General features: G+C 39.5%; 1 protein-coding gene across 1 annotated transcript; it reads right to left on the reverse strand.

Annotated features, from left to right (window-relative positions):
* On the reverse strand, positions 1-27,658 carry LOC137287566 (sodium-coupled monocarboxylate transporter 2-like). Its single transcript, XM_067819929.1, has 15 exons — positions 27,275-27,658; positions 23,777-23,842; positions 22,346-22,397; positions 18,610-18,677; positions 12,159-12,313; positions 11,416-11,556; positions 10,779-10,911; positions 9,473-9,561; positions 8,547-8,662; positions 8,391-8,458; positions 7,984-8,070; positions 7,040-7,242; positions 4,384-4,481; positions 3,736-3,854; positions 1-2,996 (listed from the first exon to the last, which is right to left on the reverse strand). Exons 1-15 carry the CDS (start codon positions 27,638-27,640, stop codon positions 2,940-2,942), a joined length of 1,818 nt encoding a protein of 605 aa, XP_067676030.1. The 5' UTR covers positions 27,641-27,658; the 3' UTR covers positions 1-2,939.
* Between the last annotated feature and the right edge of the window lie 330 nt (positions 27,659-27,988).

A 27,988-nucleotide genomic window follows, 5' to 3' on the forward strand; every position in this document is an offset into this window, starting at 1 on the left:
TTTAAGGAAACTGGTTTATTGTGACAAATGGACACGTGTTTTGACAGCTGCCACAAGGATCTAAACAACTGGCCCCGCGATAGATAGGCTACCCGCGAGCATGTTGGCAGGGGTCTTCGCTATAGAAACTGTACCCATTTGTAGAAGACAGACCAGAAAGCACTATTTCCTGTTGGGAAAAACCCGGAGGGAAAGTTTCTTTGCCACAGCGTAACTTCGACTGATATATAGGTTTAAAAATAATACTTAAACTTGGTGCACATATATTAGAAGCAGACTTGTAGTGTTCTTCCCTGAGTTATGGTGCCACCTCATACCACTAAACGTGTAACAATCAGCTGACTATGTTCAGTAACTGAGTTGCCCAGAGTTGACCATCAAACTTCTCCAGATGAAGACCACCAGGGCTTTCCAGATCTATACCGTGTTCCAGATGTAGACCATCATAGATGTCCAGATTAAGATCACCAAAGTTGTCCGCACGTAGGCCATCAGAGTTATCCAACTGTAGATCATAAGCATTGACCAGATGAGGACCATTGGGGTTGTCCAGATGTAGACCATCAATTTTGTCCAGATATTTGTCCATCGGAGGTCTCCAGGTGAAGATCATAAGGGTTCTCAAGATGTAGACGGTCATATTTGTCCAATTGAGAGAGCGTCGCATCTTCGTTTGAAGTATTGTTACAGAGAACGTCTAAGATTGACTAAAATGGAACATCTCTGTTAGAAATTCACGCTCATGCGTCAAGGTAAGAAACACAAAAAAGGAAAAGAAAGTTCCAACTGACATAATCTGATGTATAAACACGTGGTACGCATTGATCAGTTGACTTATTGATACAGTGAACTATGTATAGAGATATACAGGCTTTTCAAAGAGTTATCCATCTGTAGACCACCAGATGTCTTGAGATGAAGACCATTGCAGTAAGTAGATCAATAACAATCAGAACTGTCTATACATCAGAGTTGTCTAGTTGTAGACCACCAAGATGAAACCAGGAATGACCTTTGTTCAATGTACTGTCTGAGTCTTTGACGTCTTAAAGTCACATGCTATCTACAGCACGGTAGGCGTGCTTGACTGTGGTATCAGAGAAACGCTGGACCTCGTGACCGGACGTCGTGCTCACGCTACTGACTGCGACTGGTTCTAACACTTTTGGGTCTCAAGCCAGGAATGTCCCAGCCGTGAATGTGCCAGTTTGGTATCGACTCCGTATATGCGCCAATCGAATATGGTCGTTGACGTGACGCCACTCGTGGACAGCAAACCCGTCAGTAGATAATGTCAGAGGAGATAATACTATGTATCCGTTAACATTTAATATCTGTTAACTTTGATTTTGTACCATTACTATCCGCAGCGTCCATTATCGACAGGAGTATTTGGAGTTATTAGTCCGAAGGCGTCTAAGATTGACAAAAATGAAACTTCTCATTTAGAAATTCATTAAACTGCGACAAGGTATGAAACAAAGTAAAGGAAAATCAACTTCCAAAATACAAAATCAGATGTTTAAACAAGTGCTATTTGTATCACTTATCAAATTGACCGGTGGACAGAAGACAAATCAAACATGAATAGTCGCATATGGGCTCTCAAAAACGAATTCAAAATAAGGCTCGAGAAATTTGCTCCAAAATCAATGATTTCCAAGCACTGTTCTTTAATGAGAGTGGGTGAGTTTAACTTTACGCCGCACTCAGCAATATTCCAGCTATATGGCGGCGGTTTGTAAATAATCGAGTCTGGATCAGACAATCCAGTGATCCAGAACATGCGATTAGATCTGCACAACTGGGAACCGATGACCTGTGTCAACCAAGTCCGCGAGTGACCACCCGATCCCTCTTACGACAAGTATATTCGCCATTGATGACAAACATGGGTTGCTGAAGACCTACCCCGGAATCTTCACGGGTTCACTAAGGAGAGACAAACACTCGACAACAAAAGGCACAGAAACACAAACAATACTCCAGATACAAACAGTAACAGCAAATGATTTCATATAGAGGAGCTTACGCTACACAAAGGTTTCAATGAAAAATACGTTAAGTAAAATGTTTATATACGGAGTGCATCTAATAAACAGTTCAATGTAATGTAAAACAAGTAAAGAGTGTAAGAAGGACGAATAAGTACATTCGAAAACACAGATTAATAATTCAAAGTCAACTTTGAAGTGTTAGAGGTTACCATATAATAAAGTATGTGATGATCAAAATAGTAAGATAAACAGCAAAATTTAAGAAAAGAAAGAGCAGGTGATTTTTTATGAAAAGGCGTTTAAAGATGAGGTAATATGGAGAAATACTGATATTCATCAAAGGATTCAACACGAGAAATTAAATCGCATCACAAAAAAGTTCAATGTCTTTACCTTCTAAACTACTACCACACAAAGCTGAGTATGTCTAGCTACCAGATGCTTTACTATGTGGGAAAGCGACTGCCCCGAGTTAAGTTTCCAGGGAAACGTGTCATAAATATAATAGACAATATATTGACTACATTTATGGAGAATATTCATATTTAAAGTTTAAGAATACCAAATACATTTCTGATCTACCATTGACGTCGGACAAACTACGGGAAGGAAGACTTCAGACAAAACTGCGCTAAGGGCAAATGTAATATAATTTCGTTCAATGCATATATTTGTACCCGTTGGTAGGGCACGCAAGGACGATTTTCGTGTTTTAGAGTATAGGGTGAAGATAACACCGTTCGCCACGATGATGGGCAATGGTTATATGCCAGTAGCGTTACAAGTGGAAACTAGAAAGACAGGGATCAAATGTATACGTTGCAGTCCGGGAAACAGATACTGACTGTTTTATATTAGTTCAGCGTCAGTTGGAAACCAGAACGCATTCACTTGTTTGTCATTTATAAGTAAAGACCTGACTGTATGCCAATCGTGGACGCATCATACGCATTGCTCCCTGGATTCGGAACTGTCGTTTACAGGCGTCGCTTGGAATCCCTTGAAAAGATAAAAAGAAGTTAGGTCGTATTGATTAAAGTAGCAAATATCATCTGAAAGACAACCTCCTACAAAAAAACCAAACACATGGCATTACCTGAACAAGATGCTACAAAATGTACGTTCGTTTTACTGCGTGCGTGCGTGTTTCTTTGTTTTCTGTCTTACAACATCCTGTTACACATGGCACACTGTAACCCACCTCCTACTCATACACTTGCCTAACTGACATTCCTCACCACTGGTTTCCTTCTAATTGATCAGCCATCTCTTGGCATCTGCCAAATGAACTTACATATACTATCTTAGCTTAGCTCATCATCACGTTAATGTCCCTCCCTCATCATGTAACTTCCTATGATGCTTTGATATCCTACCTTTGTTACTGTAATGTCATTATCATATGTACGCGTACCTTGTATATAAACTGGTGTACATCATCATTCTTCCACATGCTAGAAAACAGAATAAAATGTATGCATACAACGTCGCCATTCTGAAACAAACAATGAAGCTGATCACCCATAGAGAGTCATCTCTTTACCACCAACTTCTAGAACCCTCAGTTTCTTTACGTCATTTCTGACATTGACATTGTAGATTTGCTGTCATTGTTGGTAGTGATGAGCCAAACAAATCTGATTGGTGTTTTGTAAGAAGTTGTAATTACAATCTGAAATGTCAGACTGAGTCTGTTCAATAGCGTTTTGCGAATACATGGTAGAATTCTGGTTTTCACCTGTTCTGGTGCACTGCATCTGAAGACAGACAAGAACCTCTCCGGCAGACAGGGAAGAAGGTCATCCAGTAACGAATGACTGTACATCACTGCTCTAGGTGGGTCTTTAACCCACCGCCCTGGAAACCAAATGCACGTGCGTAATACAAAGGGTGTAAGTTGTGGTTGCTGTCCACATGAATCTGGTTCTATAACTGATGTCTACAAGTATTATCGTTTCGATACAGCCTGCCTTTGACATTCTGTTTATAAATCAGCGGCCACACTGACATTAAGACAGACACCGTTCTGAATTTTGACCAGACCCGTGAAGGTCCGCGGTAGAACCCATGCTTGTCGTTAGAGGCGACTAACGGGATCGGGTGGTCAGACTCGCTGACGTGGTTGACACATGTCTTCGGTTCCCAGTTGCGCAGATCGATGCTCATGTTGTTGATCACTGGGTTGTGTGGTCCAGATTCGACTATTTACAGACCGCCGCCATATGGCTGGAATATTGCTGAGTGTGGCGTAAAACTCAACTCACTCACTAAGACAGACGCGAATGATGGGTCCTTGTTTATGAAAACACTGTAACAAAATACAGTTAATTTATAACCTTATTCGGGAATTGGGTATTCCAGTAATGATGTTTAAGAGCATACATACGAGAAGCAAGGCTGACCAATATCCCGATGACAACGGTGACAGTCATGCCGGTAGCAGTGTAGTTGAGATAGGATAAATCATATATCGAATAGTAGTTTCTGCAAAGAAAACACAATCAGTCTGAATTTTCGGGAGCAATAAACTTTAGATGACAATACCCATTATAATGACATCGTGATGCTTTATGGTTCCACTGACATATATCTGTGGGGTCCATGAAGAATGTTTCAAAGCCTTGTCCATAAGCACTTGACTCTTGTCACAATGGCGTCACAGGGGCTGGTTATTGTGTGGCCAAGATCGAGATGGCTACACCAGTACGTTTTCCGCTTAATCCAACTTTATACTAACATCATACTTCATAAAGAACCAAAGGGCTGACTGGAAATGATTCGGGACATTCTGCCCAAGCGAGCGGCGAGCTATTCGACACTTTAGTTACTTCTACTACAGCCTGTCCAGCTTGACCATTAGTAAATACTACTGCACAGCGTGACCGTGTCACAACTGCTTGGCTGTTACTGTGAAGGGTGCACCTTTGTAAGTTCATTGTCAACATGTCCGAACAGCCGAGACAAAGGTGCCGTTTGACTTGTCAGTGTCGAGAAATTTTCAGCAGTGTCCTAACTTTCTTAATTTCTTTCGCTTAGAAAACAAACAAACAAAAACAAACAATTTCAGATGGTTTAATGTTTCTGATGTGTGCATGCTTCACACGAACGCAAAATTAATAAAACCTCTACTCCTCTATTTTAATGAAATTTATTCGGCCTGCGGTGTGCGTCCTTTGACTTCCCGGGTCATGTTTGCTGTGAAGTAAAATGTTCTGAATTTGAAAAAAACAAAACACTTAACATATTGCAGGCGTATTTCTGTAGAAATATGCCAAATCATCTACAGCTGCTGTATACGGCGAAGTTGGGAGGTATCCTTTATATATACATAGCCATACCCGTGTGTTACGTCACTGTATACAGCGGGTTGGTTATGGTATATGTTTGAAAGGTCTAAATAATGGTTATAAATCATGGTTACGTAGAGAAATTTTAAGTCTGTTGTCGAAGAACAGTAAACATACTAGTATGACACAGACGTTAAACTAAAACTAGCATGATATCATAAAACCTAATAAAGTGTTTGCGTGTGTGTGAGAGAAAGAGAGAGAGAGAGACAAAGTGTGTGTGTGTGTGTGTGTGAGAGAGAGAGAGAGAGAGAGAGAGAGAGAGAGAAAGTGAGTGAGTTCTGTTTATATTCTGTATATATGCACCTGATGACCTGGACAATTCAGAGGCTACCTATATATCGTGATCTTGGTGAGCATTGTACAAGTATACTATGTGGTCACACTGATGCTCGCACTGCTGCTGGTAATGATTACACCATCGACAGACTATGTCAGTGTATGACAAGTACGGGGTTGACACATTTTCACTTACCCGTGTTAAATAATGCGATATTGCGTAACATAATTGTGGAAGACAGCTGTGTATGTGTATGCATTAACTGGTCGAAAGGAACATGATATTCAGGTGATGATTGCGTATATTCAACCGACAGGAACCAGTGTAATAGGCTCGTGTATAGCGTCTTTGGATGTGGTATCTCAGATCATCTTCCCTCTCAAGAACATATCACCCTGTCAACACGAAGTTACTTTGTGTTTCGTTGGCGTTTTATGTTCCAACATATATATCATATATAACATACATATACATCGAGCTTTAGAGAAATATATATAATTACAGTTTCATAAATATTCAGTGATTTTATGGCAATGATTGAATATGATACCGATCTAGTTTTGTACAATGTATCTGACATTTTAATATTCTTTGGATAAACCAGTGACTGTGAACCCGCGCAGCTACGTCAGCTGCTGTCTCTATGTAGCCAAATAAAATAGTCCCCATGACCCCTAGTATGGTGACTACTTTCAGTTGTTGGCGATCTCTACACATCAAATATTATACTGTCTTGTCCGAATTTGAAATCCAATTTTAGAGACAGACGCTATGTTTACTTCTAAAATACTGTGATATTCTAGCTGGGTTTACTGTGTTTCGTTGAGAGGTTCTTCTGAATAATAATGTATTTATGATGAATTTATAACTTGTTTTAGTCATGATATGGCTGAGATATTGCCGATGTGACTGTAAATTCTAACTCAGCCACTCTATAAAAAAACGTACACTTATTTCATATAATGCTGTTTTATTATTGTGGAAAACCTTTTCTATTTTGGACATAGGTCCTCCTGTGTAAAAAATGTGGTGGTCAGCGTTCCTTGTGAGCAAAGATCCACACACCGGTGTGTTTGGTTATGTGTTGCCCATATACACGATGCTGCAAACACGCGATTCGGTAAGAAAGTTATAAACATTCTCAGCAGACATTTTGAACCAGAATCGTCAGAATTGCGTGTATAGTTCTGTTTTTGCGTACAATGAGCCTTGTTGAACTCGTCCTAAAGCGAAACTGACCTTATTACACCGGTTTCCTTATATATGGTGCAAAGACTCCGCCATGAACAATATATACCTGGATGGCAGCTGCTTTGAGGCACAAGTGTCTGTGCCACTGGCACCATTTCTCCACATCCCATTTAATTACAAGAACATACGAGCCTCTGATTTTTAGTGCATTGATTTCAACCTACCTTTCTGATATCCCAGATTCATTAACTTGAACGTTGGTGATGTTGTAAACACTTTGTGGATAGGTGTTGTTATAACCAGCTATTTCCCAGTTGCAGCCGACGACGGAGGTCTCGGATGTTGGCGTTGACACCCCGTACATGAATGAGCCGATACCAATCCACAACATAAACCCAAATGAAGTGAAATATCCAGCTGTTGCACCCTAGCAGAAAAGAAAGGGTGAGACTGGAGCTAAAAGACACAATGTGGTAATGTCTTCAGATGATGTTTAACGCTGCAATGACATTAAAATAACATTAAATCACAAATGAGGACCATGAAAACGAGTTCTTTATAATTTGTATTGAGTTAATGAATAAAAGGTCAAACATTTTGGAAAAAAAACATTAAATTGGTTATAGGGAACTCTCTGTTGGTGTCACTCTGTGTTGTTGGTGTCAGTCAACTCGCTCGATTATAAAAATGTTTATAGCTCAGCGCAGCTGCTGGCGGCCGCTTTGATTTTCCATCGATCATTGGATGTCAGACTCATACGGCACATCATATTATCAATCTGAACTCACTGGGGAGTACATGGCTTGTTGATATCATCATATCATTCATTTGTATGTTCTAAGGCACGTCTACATGGGAATAAACGGAACAGATAGGGGGCTAACTGCTTTCTCAGCTTTCTTGTTTTAAACTGTAGATATTTTGCAATAGCTATTTCAGAAGAATGACCAAGATGACAGCATGGTGTTGCAGCTGTTACTGATGTTATATATCACACCAAACATCCACGTACCACCTTTCCCAGTTAAATGTCAGGTCGTCTTTATGCTCAAGGCCTCAGCGTCATGTACAGGATGGGTTAAGCCAGATGGCTACCCGATTGATTTTTGATAAATGTATGAGATCCTTACATTATTCTGAAAATATGTATGCAAATTCCTGTACATACAGCCCAGTTTGCGCTGGGGAAGAACATTCCAAGAACAAAGAGTCCAAACAATGGGCCGTCCATGATGCTTTGTAGCGTGTAGCACATCTGTAAGTGAGTAAATCATATATCATCAAGGTTCAGTGCAGGTTATAGAGAATATACAGAACACTCTGTAGACATCACTACTGATTTAAGTGTTAGCATAAATTGCACTGACATGAATCAGTATCACTGTCGCCGTTTTAATGGGCTTGTGAACAGCTTGTAATATAGAGAGTCGTAAATCAGTATTAGGCGTCTAATTGAGGAAGCCAGTTTTCACAGCGATATGATATCTTGGAACGCTTCCACAATCATCCCGAAACACGTGTTTAACTCCATTTCACCTACTCTCCTCTTTGTAGACTTTCAGTCTGTTTCCTCACCTGAAGAATGTTCCCAAAGGATGACACAAGGTATGCAATAGCGAGGCTGAGTGCTCCACACAGCAGAACTAAAAGAAAAACATCGAATCTATTTGTCAACAGTCTATATGCACCGGATTTGATATATCACAGCTTCATAGATGCTACCTCGCTTACCAAGAAACTTGGAGATAATGGTGGCCCGGAAGTCGGTGATTATGGTGCAGCAGAAAACCCGGATGTAATCTTCGAGAATGACGGCAGCTAGTGCGTTGAGACCTGACGATAGGGTGCTGGAAGTATGAGCAGATAGTCCTTCGTTTCTCAGGACATTGCAGCTGATATATATATAACGACATATAGCAATATCTTACTATTGAACCCCATTATTTATACATTTCAATATTAAATGTATTTCTGACAATAAAAGTTCTTTGTATGTCCGAATGAATCTATTTTGGTTAGTAACCAATACTGATGGCCATCTGTTCTATAATAAATGCAGAACTACTCGTTTTCATAGTGATGCGAACTGTTTTACCGGACATGACTCTACCCATTCAGGTTTTACGTAATGGCACCAAACTTAACATGCCCTAATACATTCATGTCATTACATGGACACCAGATGATGTACCGAAAAGAATCCATTCCGCGTAACCGTTAATACCGCGAGAATACATATTTGCATGGATTACTGAAAATCAGTGATCTCACTTGGACGGTCGGGTAGCCTAGTGGTTAGGGCGTTCGCTGACCCTGAAGACCCGGGTTCGATTCCTCACATGCGTCCAATGTGTGAAACCCATTCCTGGTGTCCCCTACTGTGATGGTGGAATATTGCTAAAACGGCATGAAAGCAAACTCATTCGTTCACCCCAATGATGAAACGAAAAGGTGTTCGCGACAAAGGTAAGCAGTGTGACTGATGTTAGTTTGGGCATTACACCGAAGACTGCTAAAGTGTTTCCCCAGTGTTCCGTGATCTATTCATACGACCGTCCCTGCTATTATACCTGTAGCACCAGATGGCATTTGTCCTCAATTAATCCACACCTATTACACTGGCGTTGACGTGGTGTTTGTGACTAAATGTACATTACCTCAAGCTCCCGCTAAAGATGCAGGCCAGGAATATACCAGGGAGCACGCGTGTGTTCACAAATACATCCATAGCAAACAGTGGAAGGAGCTGAAACAGCGTTATATCATCCATTGTGCATTTGGACAAACACGTGCCTGTGTGCATTGTGCGAATGCAAAATATGAAACCACAAGGCAGCTTGCCAGTGACTATTTTAGTACAGGTTATACACTACAAACAATCGCTCATATACAGGTATATGGAACATGATACATTGACACAGCCCAACCCCAAACTTGCACTTTATGTAATAAATTAAACCCTCGGCAGCATAGAATCTCAGGGGGTTTGTAGGCAGTATCGAGGAGGGTTTAAGTAAGAAGGTGAAATATATGAAATGAATGAGTCAATGAGTGAGTTAATATTTAACGTCAAATCGGCAACATGTCAATCATATGGTTACGGGAACAAATATGACGATTATAAAGAATATGTGTAAGTTGTAAAACCCGTCGTCATGGGACAGTAAAACAACTAGACTATTACGGTTCAAATATAAAACATGCGAAATACAATATCAAAATCGTTCAGTAGAAACAGGTAGTTAACTCTAAATATTTGGATACTTTAGCACAATACTTTTTTCCTCGTATAGTGCAAGACCTAATTATCTAAAGCGATCTCAGCTCTAAACCTACAATGCTTCTGTTGTAATGAAGATTAGTTTGGACACTAATAGCTCTCCATTTGAAAGGTAAATCATACATTTTAAGATATTAAACCATTATACCATAATGCCATTCTATTACCATGAAAATTTAGCAACAAAATTTACAGAATTTTCAAACTGTAAACAAGCAAGCTTTCACGCTTTTTGGTTATCTTTTCATATACTTTTCATAACCCTGTGCAATGATCAATATGACATTTAATGTGATCACAATCCTGTAAACAACTGTGACGTCCTTGGTCGTCTCCCTGTGTATGGTTTTCTCTACATACGCCTGTAGTAACTCTTTGTAAAGTCTTTGACATGAATTGCAACCACGTGTACATCTATGGCATTGTTTTATACATATGAATTTTAGTAACCCCGGGTGTAATGCATATATGATTTTTACATCAATCATAAGCTTATGTACATTTACGATGTCCTTGTATATATCCTTTTCGGTATATCTAAACGAGACACAATCCTCTGTACATCAATATGCACATATATATTATGTATACGTATTGCTATAAAATGGATGGAAATGTAATGAAACAGTGAAACAAATTGATAATAATTCCATTCTATAATGCTTTTCCATTACAGTGGTTACCTGATCTGAACTTGTGATGAGGTTCTGGAATCTGAGGGGGTCACAGTCCATGTAGAAGGCATGGATGAGCAGCCCTGTTAGCGTGCACAAAGTCACAATCAACACCAGGCCTATTGAGCTCAGCCACAGCGCCCTGTCAGTGAACAATATACCGGGCTAAGTTCGTACTACGTTCAATCTGTATAACAGTTTAGTCAATGAGGTTTGGTTTAGCCCCATCAGTAACATTCAAGCTAGATAAACGTAGTCAGCAGTGGAGACCGGACAGACTGTTGAAACTGACACAACAGGTGATAAATAACCGTGTCTGACCACTCTGTTTATGACGCACCCCTGAATAGGGGTCACTTACCCCAGACAGGGCTCCCTATGGAGTCAAAACTGGCAAGTTAACAGCTGTTAAGACTGTAAGAATGAATGTACTTTGTGTCACTATGACTTGCTTGCGGTCCAGACAAACCTGCGGTTGATAGAATTAACAGTAATAAAGGACACAGTTATCGATACGATAATACAAACTGCAGTTGACATTTGCCACACTGGCACCAGTCCTTCCTATGAGACACGGGTATTAACTGTCTGTTTGTTCCTAGGATCTTATCAATGTTGATTGGGACATATTGATTGTGATCCTCACGTTTTTGCCTTCCTGAGGGTGGGGCAGGCCAATAATCTTTGAACCTGACTTTGATTGACACCTAGCTGGGACATCCACATGATCCCTCCACCAACAACAACAGACCACACCGAATGACGAACCCCCGGGTTAGGGTCAAACCTGGGATTGAAAGAAAAATATGTAAGTTGAATTGTACAGTTCACCAGTGATAACAACTACAGATTAAAATATTCTGTTGTGGGCGGAACGTTTTTATTGTACACATTATGTCTCTTCATCTACTCACAGAAACTTTCACGACATAACAGTGTGTCACGTTTTCTGTGTTTCAGTCGTGCCAATTTACACTTATCAGAGGGGTACACAAAGTACGCAGTCCAGACTACCAATTGTCCGACTTCCATTTCGTGGAAATCGCGGTGGCTGAGAGGGCTAGGCGGCTGACTTTGTGTGCTGGCGATTACGTGCGTGACTCTGAGGGTGCAGGTTCGAATTGGGAAGAGTGAAATTTCAAATATGACATGTGTTACATTCCAATCAGCTTTCATTAAATACGAGTGAAGCACTTTCAGGGTGAATTTGTATAACGGCGCTGCTCTTGTTTCAAACGACCTGTTGAATTCCACCATATATACAATATGCACGAATGTAATGTCTTGAAACGATATATCCGCATTTGAAAAACAAAGCAGGCTTTTTAAACATATTACATTCATGGTCAAGGTCGTTGTCTGTTCAAGATTTTGAGTGAGTCTACTCACTCAAAGAACCGTAGACGATCCCTGTCGCCAGCAATTTTCCATGCTTTCGAAAATCCTCCCACAGCCATGGATCCCTGAACCAACAGAGACACCAGCCCAACAATAATGATGACTGTTTGTAGACAGTCAGTCCATATCACCGTCTTCATGCCACCCTTGAAAAAGAAAAACACAAAACACCTACCAAAATCACAATATCATAAATAGTCCATTGTACGAATCCGTTTAGATTATGAGTGAGTGAGTGAGTTAATATGTAACGTCACATCGGCAATATCTCAGCCATATCGTGACGAGAACATTTAATACTGAAATGAAACATGTCTATTATAAAACCTGTCAACAAAGGACAGTGAATCAACAAGAATATCACAGAGTAGAATATAGAACTAGTAACTATACCTAAAACAATTTATCTATAGAGGACAATACAATATAAAAATGGGCTATAGACTGCTAACAACTGAAGGTAGATCACCATACTAGGGACCACAGGGACTTACAGTACCTTTACTACCTGCATGGATCCTAGCTGGATTTACAGCTGTTAGCAATTTGGACATATCTAGCCAAAAATTAAAAATACACATAAGCTACGATTAATAACAGTGGAAAGTTTAAATTTACCAGTGAATGTTTGTGGACTTACGTACCCTCTCAGGAGGACAATAATATTACAATACGTCAACCCCCTTTGAGGGTACAGCCATTCAAGTTACTAATCTAAACTACCAATAATTAAAACACATCTATCTACAGAACACACCATTCAAAACTCAACCAAAAAATCAATTTCTTTTTTAAAAAAACAATAATTAAATGAGACCTAACGTTTGTAAAAAGATCCTTAACGGTTTTGACATTGAAATATACATCTGGAAAAAAGTATTGCAACACTAGGATTTTGGAAATCTGCTGTGACATATACGAATTGTATAATATGGTTGTGCAAAAAAATGGACTAAAACCCATCATTGGGAGATAAATAGACTATTGACAATAAAATGACAACAAAACTGCGTGTATTCTGTCATATTTTTAATCCATTCTTGTCATTTTAAAACAATGGCACAAAACACACAAAACCGGTTGCAGAATAACTATGGTCATAGCAGTAAGGTATTCTTGGTCAGAAGTTGATGGAACACTAATGTCATTAGAATTAGTGTTGAAGTCCTTAAATCAGACAAGAATATCAATATCTGGTGTAACCTCCGTCAGCAGCAACAACTGCAGCAGCACGCCTCCTCATTGACAGAACAAGGCGTTGGATTTGCCTTTGAGGCAATTGGTTCCATTTCTGATGGAGAGCCACATAAAGCTGTGCGAGATTTTGAACTGGAGGTTGCCGTATCCTACGCCCTAAAATGTGCCACACATGCTCAATTGGATTCATGTCAGGGCTTCGTGCAGGCCAGGGTAGTGTTGTAACGGCTTCCTGACGAAGATAATTGCAAACCAGGGCAGATCTGTGAGGTCTAGCGTTATCATCCATAAAAACAGGCTTTGTACGGAGAGGATGGTTGTCAAAGTGTGGAACAACGACCTGTTGCAAGATGTCTCTTTGATACTTAACGCCATTGAGGTTCCCCCTTACAGTCACCAGAGGCAGTTTGCAATCGTAGGAGAAACATCCCCATACCATCAAAGATCCACCGCCGAATGGGACCTGTTCCATAATGTTCCTCTGTGTGTAGGCTGTGTGTAGGCGGTGATTCTCTGGTGCCAAAGACGGGTTCTGCCATCTGTCATGAAGAGTAAAAACCTACTCTCATCGGACCAATGGACCTTTCTCCACGATGCCATGTTCCAGTTCTTGCGGTCCCCACACCAGCCCAGACGATCAGCTTTGTAAGCAGCTGTCAGCAGCGGACGTTTAACAGGCCGTCTAGCACGAAGACCTGCTGCTTTCAGTCGATTCTGGACAGTTCTGTCGGAAATTCGTCGATTGGGCAGCCATTCTCGTTTTAAAACATTACTCTGCGCAAAAGGATTTCGCCGCACATGACTCAGAAGGGCCCTGTCTTCCCTGTAAGAAGTACATGGAGGTCTGCCAGAACGCCTTCTGTCCTTCACATCATTAGTTTCCCAATGCTTTTTCAAAATGCGGCTGATGGTTGATGGATGATGACCAATTTGAACACCAATTTGGCGCAGTGACATACCAGTTATTCGTTCCAATTATTCATTCCAATTATCTGCCACCTCAGTGCTGTCGACAATTGTGGAGGACCCATTTTCTTCACCCGTGTGCCCAGAAATGTTGTGCTCTTTGAATTCGGTACTGAACTGATCAAGTTTTTAAAGTGTTTTTATAGCGTTCTTGGTGCATGACTTAAACGTGCATTTTTTCCTGCATGCTTCTTGCATGGGTGTGTTTGAGAGATGCAACAGATGGAGGAGATGAAAAAGTACGAGTTTTCTTCTACAACTAGGTCACTCTCAAAATCAAAGAAATTCCAGCCTTCAATTATTTTGGTGTTGCAATACTTTTTTCCAGATGTATATTTATCCCTTGTGATGGAGAATTCAACACAGTCAAGCAGAATATGCTTAACCGTGACTCTCTCATCACAAGGGATACAAAATGGAGGATCCTCACCTTTCAAAAGGTATCTAGTATGGCCAATACGACATCGTCGTAAAATAACCTCTTCAAATCTGGACTGACAGCCCAAGTAGGTGTAACCAATATACGGTTTTATTTCATGTAATTTATTTATACCTTCTTGGGTGTCCCACTTCTTCTGCATCAGATCACGTATATAACATCTAATGTTAGCTTTATAAACAGAGTATGGAATAAGAAGTGGTGTCATAGATTTGTTGAGTGCTGTCTTAGTAGCGAGATCAGGCATTGCGTTACCGGAAATGCCTACGTGGCTTGGTAACCAACAGAAGACGATGTCGTATTGGCCAGTAGCAAGATTATTATACAATTCAATAATTTCAGTCAAAAGTGGATGTTTACAAGAAATATTTTTAATAGCCTGAAGGCAAGAAAGAAAGTCGGAGTAGATTATATACTGTTTGTGTTTAGGGTGTCTTTGAATATATTTAAGAGCCGTTAGTATTGCGTTAGCTTCAGCTGTAAAACTAGAACTGTTGTCTGGTAATCTAGAAGATATTGTTCTGGATCCATTGACAATGGCACAGGCCACTGCGCCACCGTCCTTGGACCCATCTGTAAATAATGATTTATAATTGCTATATTTATATTTTAGTTGATTATATTCTTGTTTATATTGTAATTCATTAGGTTCGGATTTTTTAAATGTGGTCAATGTTAGGTCCACTTGGGGCCTAACCAACTGCCAAGGAGGACAAGAAAGAAGATGGGAGGGAGCTATGTTTTCCAGATCAATGCCCGCCGATGAAAGAAAAGGTTTAATTCTACGTCCTAGAGGTGGGACAAGAGAAGATTTTTTGTTGTATAAATCCTCATAAAGGGGATTGAAAACACATTTATAGGCAGGGTTAGATTCATTAGAGTATAATTTAGTGATGTATCGTAAAGCTAACTTAATACGGCGCTGTTCAAGCGATGGTTCATTAGCCTCAGCATAGAGACTGTCAGTAGGTGAAGTTCTAAAAGAACCAAGACAAAGTCTTAGACCTTGGTGATGGACAGAATCGAATAGTTTAAGGTTGCTTTTGAAGGCTCCACCATATACGATGGAGCCATAATCAAGTTTTAGCGGATGAGTGATCTATGTAAGTGAAGGAGGGTAGACTGATCCCCTCCCCACTTTGAATTAGAAACAACCTTTAATAAATCGAGTGCCTTCAAGCATTTGGTTTTAAGGGCTTTAATATGCGGCAAAAAAGGTCAAATGTGAATCGAAAATAAGTCCCAAGAACTTAGCCTCATTGAGAAGTTTGATAGGGGTGCCACGTAGAAATAGTTCTGGGTCTTTATGAGGTTTATATTTACGGCAGATGCGTATACAATTGGTTTTTGATTTAGAAAATTTGAAGCCATTTTCAAGACACCATTTATCTATTTTGTTTAAACACAGCTGCAGTTGCCTTTCAGTAGTATGCATATTTTTACCACGACAAGAAATATTAAAATCATCCACAAATAACGATCCATCAATTAAATCGTTTACAACTTTAGATAAACTGTTGATCTTGATGCTAAAAAGAGTGACAGACAAAATACTGCCTTGCGGAACACCCTGATCCTGATTGTAATGATCAGACAGGGTAGAACCCACACGGACCTGGAACTGTCTGTCATTTAAAACGTTGGCTATGAATTCAGGCAAACGACCTCGCAATCCGAGGTCATGTAAATCCCTTAAAATGCCATGTTTCCAGGTTGTGTCAAATGCTTTCTCTAGATAAAAAAAGATAGACACAGCATGTTGTTTATTAATTAGTGCGTTTTTAACAAATGATTCTAGTCGCACTATGTTATCGACTGTACTTCTGTTTTTACGGAAACCACACTGCATGTCTGTTATGAGATTATTTGTTTCCAAGTACCAAACAAGTCGATTATCTATCATGCGTTCTATGGTCTTGCAAACACAGCTAGTTAATGAAATCGGACGATAATTGGATGGATCTGTATGGTCACGTCCAGGTTTAGGTATTGGTATTACTATAGCGTCACGTCACGAAGAAGGAAATTTCCCGGAAGACCAAATATCATAAAAAATTGACAAGAGCGTTTCTAAACAGGATTCTGCTAAGTGCTTCAGGAGTTAATAATGTATGTTATCAGCTCCTGTAGCTGTGATGAGCTTGATCAAGAGCAGTATGGAGTTCATGAATAGAAAACGTTTTATTATAATCTTCCCCATTATCAGAATTGAAATTAATAACTTTTCTTTTCTTGTTGTTTTTTATATTGCTGAAATTTATGTATATAATTAGAAGAGGAAGAATGTTTAGCTAGAGTTTCGCCCAGTTTATTCGCAATGTATTTATCAGTAAGTAATTGATCTCCATGTTTAAGATGATGGACTTTAGATTTAGTACCTTTACCTTTAATTTTCTGGACCATGTTAGATATCTTGGACGTGGGTGTCCGAGAATTTATTTTGGATAGTATTACATAATTTTACCAAGATTGGCGTTTGTTCTGTTTAAAAGTACGCCGCGCTTTAGCATTTAAAATTTTAACTTTATTAAATTATGCACCATAGGATGGCGACGGAAATAATGTTCTGCTTGTTTCCTTGCCTTCCTAGCTTGTTTGCATTCATCGCTGAACCATGGTTTTCGAATATGTGGAACTGCAGAGGACTTTGGTATACACTCATCAGCTATGGAATTCAGTTCATCAGAAAAAAACCCATTTAATAGCATCAGGAACGTCAACAAAACGTTCAGAATCAAGTTTCTCAGAACACAGTGTTTCATATGAAGCCCAGTTAGCCTTTTTAAAATTCCGCCCTGATGATGGAGGCACATCAGAGGGAGATATAGATTTTAGTATAGTAGGAAAATGGTCACTTCCACAGAGATCATTGTGGACCGTTTAGATTATGAGCATGTTGTTTTGAAACAGTATCAAAATGTGAGGATGCTTGCCAAAAGGCGTGAGCCAATGTGCATATTTACCATAATTAAGATCATCATCCAATATTCTATGGGGAAAGCAGGATTTTACATTATTTCAGTTCGTCAGATCGACAAAGCATGGTTTCTCGCCTATTTCAATTTTTCCATTATGAATTATTAAAATACATTTATTTGTGTTTCCATACACGCGCCTTCTTCATTTACTGTATACGTTTGTTATACATACTCTGATGTTCCGTTAAAAACCCAGTGGCTATACGGACCAGCGATGTTTCTGATATTTTAAATCAGTTTATTATGCCGAGACCTGGCTCTTGCGTGAGAAGAAACAATTAGAGGCCAGATTACATTGACATGATGTCTCGTGCTACGTATACGACACTGCATTCTACATCACGTGAACTCCACGCAGCTTACGAGTTCTGTAACTAAGCAGTGTTTTTCACATGACCTCCTGAAGGAAAGAGAAACGAGAGCCCAAGGCCGAGAACGTGCATTTTTTAACCATTTCCGATAGGGGAGTTTTTAACCTACTGTGGTCCCAATGAAAATTACCCTGTCTATACTTATCATAAATATTTATCTTAAATAATGCATATATGTGGTTTTCTGATTGGCAGAGCCAATCGACCTTCCCCGCGTACAAGCGAGTAACATTTTTAATGTAATCCCCTTGAAATTCCGACCTGCTGGAATTTGTTTTCTACTTTATGTTAGAGCTGTTGCCTAACTACGGTACTCATGATGATCCGATACCCTTGATTCAAACACTTTGAAATTAACACTGATGTGTTTGGTAAGATAAATGCTTTGTTCAGGGAACATAAACTTAGAAGGTACATCAATCCATGTCCCTCTCGAGACAGTGAACATCTTATAATGTACAAACACGATAATATATTGCACCCGTACTCACCAGAGCAGTGTAGATGGTAACTATGACTCCCACAGTGGAGATGGACAGCCAGAGGTTAAAGCCTGTCACTGAAACACGATGACAGTTTGTAATGTACAAGCACAATGAGGAATACAGACGCAAAACGCCAGATTCATCATCATCATTAAAGTGTTTATTACGTATGAAGGTCACAGGCCCATATACATAGTAATGTACATCTTCGAAACAGGCATAAAAACATGAAACAGTTCTTGAAGGAATAAGCATTTACCTGTCTGCCTGAGTTATTTTTTCCTTCAGTTACATCCTCAATGCGAAATATCAGAGCACATATATGTACACGTGTGTCTGTACTGTTTTTTTTTCAATATAATTCTAATACTAATTTCTATTTTTCTAACCTTTCTGTTATTGTGCATGCATAATAGATAAAACGAGCTAGATTAATTATCTTCAGTTTTGTTTCGTTTAAGGATATTTTTTAAACGATATCATATTTACTTGCAAGTTGTCAGGCAAACATCTTTCCCGAAGATTTCTACAAGCTGGACATTTTAAAAAAAAGTGATATTCATCTTCTAGGTCTACTTTACAAGCGGGACAATTTCTTTGAGATACAGCAACATTTTGCCGCCTACCTTCGTTATTCTTTAACCGTAATACAGCAGCTCTGAAGTTGACCAGTACTTTACTGAATTTATATTCCAAATTTAATGAGAGATATCCCCCAGGACTCTTATATTGTGCATATAACCTGTAACGTGAGCTTTTTTCAAGTGTAGATGTCCAATTTTGATAAAACATATTGATCAAGCGTTCTCTAAAAATCTGAATAAAAGCATACGGATCACCGACTGTTTGTGAACACCAGACAAATCCAAAGCCGTGCGAGCGAAGTATATGGCATATCTCAGAGGCCCACGTGTGGTACCCAGCTGTGTCTAGGTAGTATAAAATATTATATGCCTTTTTCGGGCTACGTCCTTCATGCATTGTCATTGACTTAAGCCAGTATTTCATCGTTCAAACGTAGGAATTAATATAAACTGGAAAACACCCACATTCTCCATATACTATTACATTTGGTGTCTGTGGACCGACATTTAACAATATTTTACTTGCTTGTAAGTGAACGTTTTCAATGCTGTCGTATCTTTTTAAATCCCCATACCTCTGACCCATATAAGTATATTGGCTGAATTTTAAAGAATACTTCCGAGGGTATTGTTCCTAATTTCCTTAAGTTTATAGTTAATTGAATTAAAGCCTTTTTCACTACGGGATGCAAGTTCTGAGAGCGCTTGCCTGAGACTACTATTACATGTGAACACAAAACCTAGGTATTTGTAGCTGTTTACCGTTTTAATGCTTCTCCCATTAAAAAGCCAAGTTTCCTTAACCGCTAATTACTTTAGATTTATCCAAATTTTTCAGTTAATCCCCACTTATCTGCATACAATTTTAAAGTGTCTAGCTGACACTGAAGACCACCAATGGTGTCTGGCACAAGAATTACATCGTCTGTAAACAACATTAGAATTTCTAGTACATCTGGGAACCGTTATCCATTCCTGGAGATTTACCATTTTTCATATGCTGTATAGCCTTGTGGATTTTATCCTTGGTTATGGTGGATTCGAGTATCTCCTTATCAACTTCTCCTTTGTACAGAAATTGAGCAGTGCATCTGGTTCGGCTATATCTGTCCTATTGAAAAGCTCACAAAAATGATCATACCATCTTTCTTTAGTTATACTATTAAAAACTCACAACGAACATTAAAGGTGAAAACAATAATTACTGATTACTTTAACACCTGGAAAAGTCGGGGGAAAGTCGGCATCGATTATCTGCCGAAAGAGGCTCATTTGGGACGTGAAAAGCATAGCGTTGAAAAATATATGCATAGATCATAACGGTGAAAATCGGTGATGACACCAGGTGTTCACAAAAAGGAACATAAGAGCAGGCCTCTTTTAATATTTGTGTAAAGGTATATTTTAAGTAGCAATTCTCCTACCAAACATTTCACGTAGGATATGTCCTGAGATTGACGTCACACCTTAGAAAGACGTAAAAAGCAAATAGAAATTAGTCTTAATGAACTATTCAGGCCATGACAAGGAGAATGATCTCTAGCCTGTATATAGTACGTCTCAGAGTGTGCCCGGGTTGTTTCTCTGAGGCATAAAGCAGACATGCATTACAAGATTGCCCTGTAATATCCCTGCAGAATACTGTTTCAGACATCACACTGACAGACTTATCTGAAGATTATCTTCACCCGTCACATAAATATGAAGTAGTATATCCACTGCACGCGTAACGCCTGCTGTGAAACAGACATAGATGGGAATGGCCATAGATGGGAATGGCGAACGTAGTCGTGAAGGGCAGTCTTCTTTTGAATCAAGTTTCTATTTGACCAGCACTTTCAAAGGTCATTCTCTTGGCCTGTTCATAGAGTACTAAAACCTCTGGACATGTGACATATTGAAAGAATCCACTTCCAAGAAACTACATTATGACAAGACGTCTCAAGTGAGAAATTCCAGTCATAAAGATAAAGTGTCACTGTTTTTGTCAATTCCTGAACAAATACCACGTGATGGGTACTATGGGCTGTGTGTTACTGATACGAAAGTCTGAAAGTTGACAAAGTTGTGCTGACGCCATGCCTTCATGAATGGACAAGACTTTGTGATGTCAACATGATTAGAAAGTAGTATCATGAATGAAATGACAATGTGCCACCTAATTATTGTGTTGCCCTTGTTGCTCCTGTAGATATTGTATCAGATTGTTATAGTGAGGTAAAGTGGAAACGTTCTAAAACAGACTCTTACCCAATACTAAAAATCGGGTTAAGCAACACAGTGAAGGGGTATTTGCAGATGTCACTCATCTCGTGTTAAAGCGATCGCGTCCAGATTAAAAACTGAAAGATTGTTCAGAACCACGTTTCGATGACATCTCGTTTTTCAAATACCTCGGCACACAATGAGGTCATAATGAATGAAGTCATGCATAGGCACGACATGCACAAGGGAACTTAAAGAATCGTTGTGAACCATTGCAAAAGAGCAAATCATTGTTTTCTAAAGACTGCATGGAGCCATGTACTCGACTTTATGCTTCCAAACAGTGCGTAGTCGTTTCATCCTCGCCATGTAATAGCGTTACAAAGACCCGACTTCACAGACAATTACGTCAGTGTTGGGCTGTGTATGACAATGATTGGGCAGAACGGTGTAGGGTCACATCACATCTGAGGAATTGTGATACCACCTAGACATTACGGATAGTAGTGCCAGGGTGTGGCCCTGGCAAGGGGAAATATCTCAGGTTACAATATTGCCTAAAATGACTGTTGTGGACGGGGCTCAGTCATGACTGGGATGGCATAATTAGCGACTGGAGAGACCAGTGAACAACGTATTTATCTTACCGAACACACCTGTGTTAATTCTGAACTGTTTGAAGCATGGCTATCGGATCGTAAGATACAACTGTGTGCATCGTTGTTTGTTTGTTTCAGTTTTGTCATGTGTTGTTTGTTATGTGGAATATGGCAAGTGACGTTTTTAAACATCTTCCCGCCGTTATTCTGCGGGGTCTCTTTCAACAAATGCACACATATTGAAATACCTGTATGGTGCGGTAATACTTGGCAGTGTTTAGTAAACTATTAGTATATGCAGTTTTTATGTTATTTCAATGTTTTTATCTCGTGATTGTTGACAACATGACTCACCTGAATAGAGCGCCAGTGATGGAGCATACAGGACGAAAGCCATGTAGAGCAGCTGTGAATATGATGAATAAACCATTAATCGTACAGGTATAATTATTGATGTGATATGTTTCAGATATCTAACGTCTCTATTCAGAAGACTAAGACTAATAAATGTTATTTGCTTCTTGTTTAACGCTTCACTCAGCAGTATGTCAGTGATATGGCAGGGCATGCGCACTGGCCGACACCCGGAACACACAATTGTTAGTGAGTGAGTATGGTTTTACGCCGCAGAAATACCAAAGCAATATCGTGGTGTTGGACATGGGAAATGGAATTCACACATTGTATCCATGTGGGCAAATGAACCCGGGTCTTCAGCTGGACGGACGAACGCTTTCACCTTTAAGCCTACAATCAAACCCGATAATTCTGTAGTACATTGAATTATACCACGCTTCAGAGATGTCATGTCTATACTTTGAGCAGATATGGATTTTATTAGGTCGCTGGCATCCCTTTGCAAATAAATATGCTTACTTTCACAGGAGCTTTCATATCCCTGAAACGGAATTTCTGTTAGGCAAAGTCAAAAAGGTAATTTATCAAAGATATTAAATTTTAGGTCTGTCTATGACCTGGTATCCTGAGATGGAAATTTAGGAAACCAGCGAGTCCGCCCCATATGTGTCAGTTAGGATCCATGCAAAGACACAACGTGGGAGAAAAACTCTCTCCAGAAGATACTTTAACTCCAGCTCTCCCATTGTGAACTGCCCCTTTATGTTTTAGCACTTTCAACCTTTGGTGTCTTCACTTCGCAATCTTTATACACAACTGAAAATGATTTTTCGACGGACGTTTCAAAGAGTGTCACATGACGTGACCAATAATACATGGCTTCATTAAAACTTTAAAAGTCTAAATTTGAGTCAGTGAGTTAAAACTGATCGTCACACCGGCACTATTTCAGCCATATAGTTTAGAGAACAACGTTAGTGTCTATGATAAATATTTATCACGAAGGACTGTAAAACATTAGTAATGTGTCACAGAATTCAAGGCTAAAAACTAATCATTTCCATTTCTCCAATTGCAAATCGATATGACGTATTAAAGCACAGGCTATGGACCACCGACAACCAAAGCTTGGCCACCTTACGGGGGTTCTAAATTTGATGCAATCTTAGCAAACATTATTTCCGAAGCAATTTCCTAATCTGTTTCAGATGAACAACTGATCTGCCCTTGAATGTATTTGTGATGGCTACCACCTGTAGCAAGGACCCGCTCATCTTTCTGCGAACACCTGGTATCACTGATAGCAAATTCTTAAACATATCCTCATGATATGGTCAGTTATGTTCCTTTTTGTAAAGATCAGATATTTACAGTACAATTTACCGCTTCATAACATAACTTTTATGGCACAAATATGTCACAACTTACCACTTGTAGGATCCAGTTCAGAGACGCAAATATCCGTACTCGCTTCCCAAATCTCAGTTCAAAGTACTGTTACAAAATAATACAGCACTGTTAATGTCCTTGCGTTTCCACAGACTTGAAATAGTTTCTTGTAGGAAACATACTGAAAAATATTCTAACACAGCTACGAAAACAAAATATTGGACTTCAGTACATATTATCACAGATATATCAAGGGTTCAGGAACTAGAAAACTTGGAACACATATAAACTGGGCATGACATTTTCCAAGAAAGACACAAAAATGCATACAATAAAATGTATGTATGAATCGACAGCTACACAACAGCTATCCCTGACCATAAGAATGCATATTCCCCCAACCGCAGCCTAAGCATCCAACATCACTATAAGACACCATTGTAACCACGTGAATATCCTTTAGTTTACAAAGCGAATGGACACAAACACTCCAGGCTGGAAGGTCGACTGATTTACATGGCTCAGCGTGTACAGTCCCTTAAGATTTGAACGCGTGAAGTTATCGTTCCAATTTTTCAATAAACTGTTGTTTTGTTGGTTTAAACATATTTATTCACAAATGTGATAGTAACTGTGGACAACTTTAGTGTTTGTAACGAGACAAGCAATATCGACTTGTGTGGGTTTAAGATGGCGATTGGTGTTGAACGTTGCAGTTTACCTTATCCCTGATATCTTGCATTAGGCTACAAACTGGAAATAGCATCTAATCAGCAAGATCGTACATTTTTTTATAAATACTGAGATCCCTAAATCTTACACAGCCCGTTCATAATCATAACAGAGGATACTAAACGACCTTCCGCCTAACACAAATTTTATTAAACGAGTTAATGATTCGGTTTCTACGGAAGTGCATTAGGGCCACGGTAAAAATCTTTTTTAGCCTTATTATTTCCTACATAGGAGATACTAAGTGCTACGTAGGTGATACTATGTAGTGAGTCCTACGTAAGTCGTACTACTTAGTATCTCCTACGTAAGGCTTAGTACTTAATATCTCCCACGTAAGACTTAATAACTCCTACGTAGGACTTAATATCACTTACGTAGGTATTACTATCGCCTACGTAGGACCTACTACTTACTATCTCCTACGTCGGACCTAGTAATTAATATATCTTACGTAGGACTTACTATCTCCTACGTAGGGCTTATTATCAGGTATGTAGTACTTACTATCACTTACGCAGGACTTACTATCCCCTACGTAGGACTTACTACTTAGTATCGCCTACGTAAGTCTTAGTACTTAATACCTACCACGTACGACTTACTCTCTCCTATGTAGGACTTACTATCTCCTCCATAGGACTCGTACTATCACTTACGTAGGACTTACTATTTCCTTATAATCTCCTGTAGGAGATGCTCGATATATGTTAATAGACATGAATCTGAAATAGTTAACTTAAACCCCCAGGCACGGAAGCCATTTCCTTTTTTAACTGTTTCAGTCACTGTTAGAGTCTACAGCCATGTGTTTCATGCACGTTTAGAGTCTACAGTTATGTGTTATATTTACCATTACAGTTTACTGTCATATGTTTCATTTACTCTAAGAGCCTACTGTTTCCTTCACCATTCGACTCGTGTGTTCAACTATACTACCCATCAAAATTTTAGACTCACAAAGTATACGTGTAGCCGCATACTTCAGTCAACTGCTCTAAACTAGATTTTGGAAAATATTCCATACTGTTTAAAGGTACTGCTTACACATGAACCGATGTATAGTTAAACAAATAACGTTGACAATACTTTTTTCATGCGTTCAAAAATGATGAAACTCTGCACTGAATATTTCAGAGGTCGTTGCACGTTAGTGATAATCTGCGTGCACAGACGTGTCTCAGACCGTCGGTGGCAATCTGTCCGTACTTATTCCCTTATACACACAGCTATAATAACAATCGATTGCTTTTCTGATGCCGTATTGCTTTACTCGGCATTCAGCACTTTTCCACCCGAGTAAAGTCAACTTGTAAGCAATAAAAGTCAACGACAGGGCAAACTGCAAACGAGCGTTATATCTGATCCAACCTAGCATCATATAAAGACAAAAGAAAACTTTCGGAGGACGTGCCATAACGAGAATTTCATATCAGAAACTTCTGCCCCTCCTCTGTCTGTGTGTGAGCGTGCGGGTGTGAGTGAGAGAGAGGAAGAGAATACCCATAACTGCAATTAGATCAAGGTCCATGTCATACACACACACACACACACACACACACACACACACACACACACACACACACACACACACACACACACCACACACACACACACACACACCACACACACACACACACACACACACACACGCTGTGGTGCAGTATCACTGCGTTGGTTTCATGAATATGCATTGATGTGCATTTCTACTATCTAACATCCTAACCAAACATAACCAAACATTTCTCAGTATAATAATAAATAAAAGGATATTTTAAGTCCTACGTAGAAGATAGTATGTCTAACGTAGGAGATGGTGACACCACCCAAAAAAGTTTTCACCGTGGCCCTTCTACTCTTCCGTAGGTATCAAACGAGCGAAAGCGAGTTTGAAGCTAAATCTTTCAAAAGTTTAATAAAAATGGCATTTCACGAAACAGAGCTTAGTATTCTGTATATCACACTACAACATAAATTTACAGAAACTTCTGCGAAATTGCCTACCGTGTGATGACTCTCAGCTTTCCCCGAGTCAAGCAGGGTCTAGCACAATTAGCATTGTGACGTCATAACTGTGAACCGCTATGACGCCATACGTCTAGCGGTATTACCTTAGAGTAATATTGCCGTAAAATATAACACTGCAGTATCTTCCACGGGAGAGTAATATATAGAGGATAGTAAACGACCTTCCGTGTTACACCATTTTTATCACACGAGTGAATGAGTTGGTATCAAACGAGCGAAAGCGAGTTTAATAAAAATAGTCTTACTTGGAAGCGAGTTTAGCATTCTGTTTATTACTCGCCAACATAAATTCACAGAAACTGCGTCGAAAGTGCCTACAGTGTGATGACTCGCACCTTTCAGCGAGTCAAGCAAGGTCTAGTTGCGACAGCGGCATTAGCATTGTCACGTCATAACTGTGAACCGTTATGACATTATGAACCATGATAAAGACTAGTATTACTCTCCAGTGGAAGATAAATAAAGAATATTATTATATAAAGGTTGTATCATGTTTTACTGACCCCCACATTCTCCCCCGAAATAAATATACCATTTTACACGCAACCTCCCCCGCAAAAAAACATCACCAGTCTCTAAATGAGTTTTTTTTAGATGAATTGTGCACATTGTTTAATAGGACACCCCAATCCCACTACATCCAATCTCCTGACCATAAGGTAGTTTCGTCAGTAGATACGGCTTCCTGTGCGGCACCTTTCCATATACATTTGTAGCTGCAAGTATTCCCTTTGTTGTCCTTTATCAACATATTTACATATGTATAATCGTTCCTACCTCATAAACACTTGTCACCCCGAGCCTGTACAGAATGGGTATAAACAGATGCGCCGCCCCTGCAACAGCTAAGATCATGCCTAGAGCAAGCAACCAGAACATTGTGTCATGGATGTAGACTTCAGCCGGCATCCCAAGTAACGTCAAAGCTGACAAAAAAGTCACCGTCACAGAGAGTGCAACAGGAACGGTGCCCATCTGACGGTTTCCCACCAGGAAGTCCGATGGGCTGTTTTTCTTCCTGTCTTTGAGAGCATGGTAGAACCCCACACATGCTGGAATAAGGAGGGTACAGCCAAATACAAGGTAGTCTTCCCATTGAAGAGTGTTACTGTGGCCACTGTTAATACTGTATCGGGCCTCCATCGCTGTATCCTACAACTGCAAGTAGAAAAAAACGCCTATGTGAATGCTTGCATTTGTATGTTAAATTTATGATCAAGTATGCTTAATGCTAATAATTAATGTTGCGTCTCGTGTGTTCATAATTAAATCAAAATTAGATCCATCAGTTGTATATACTGATACATTCATATGCAGATGTTAAACATGGAATATGCGTTTGGAATAATGGAATAACCCATACAAAGCGAGCGGCGGGGTTGTATATACTACAGTCAATGTGTAACACTGTGGAGAAAACGGGAAAAGACAAATATCAGAAGTTTATAAAAGATGACCACAAATTAATCGTCATTCTAAATGAAAAATACA

The sequence above is a fragment of the Haliotis asinina genome, chromosome 6 (assembly GCF_037392515.1).
Source record: "Haliotis asinina isolate JCU_RB_2024 chromosome 6, JCU_Hal_asi_v2, whole genome shotgun sequence".
Lineage (NCBI taxonomy): Eukaryota > Metazoa > Mollusca > Gastropoda > Lepetellida > Haliotidae > Haliotis > Haliotis asinina.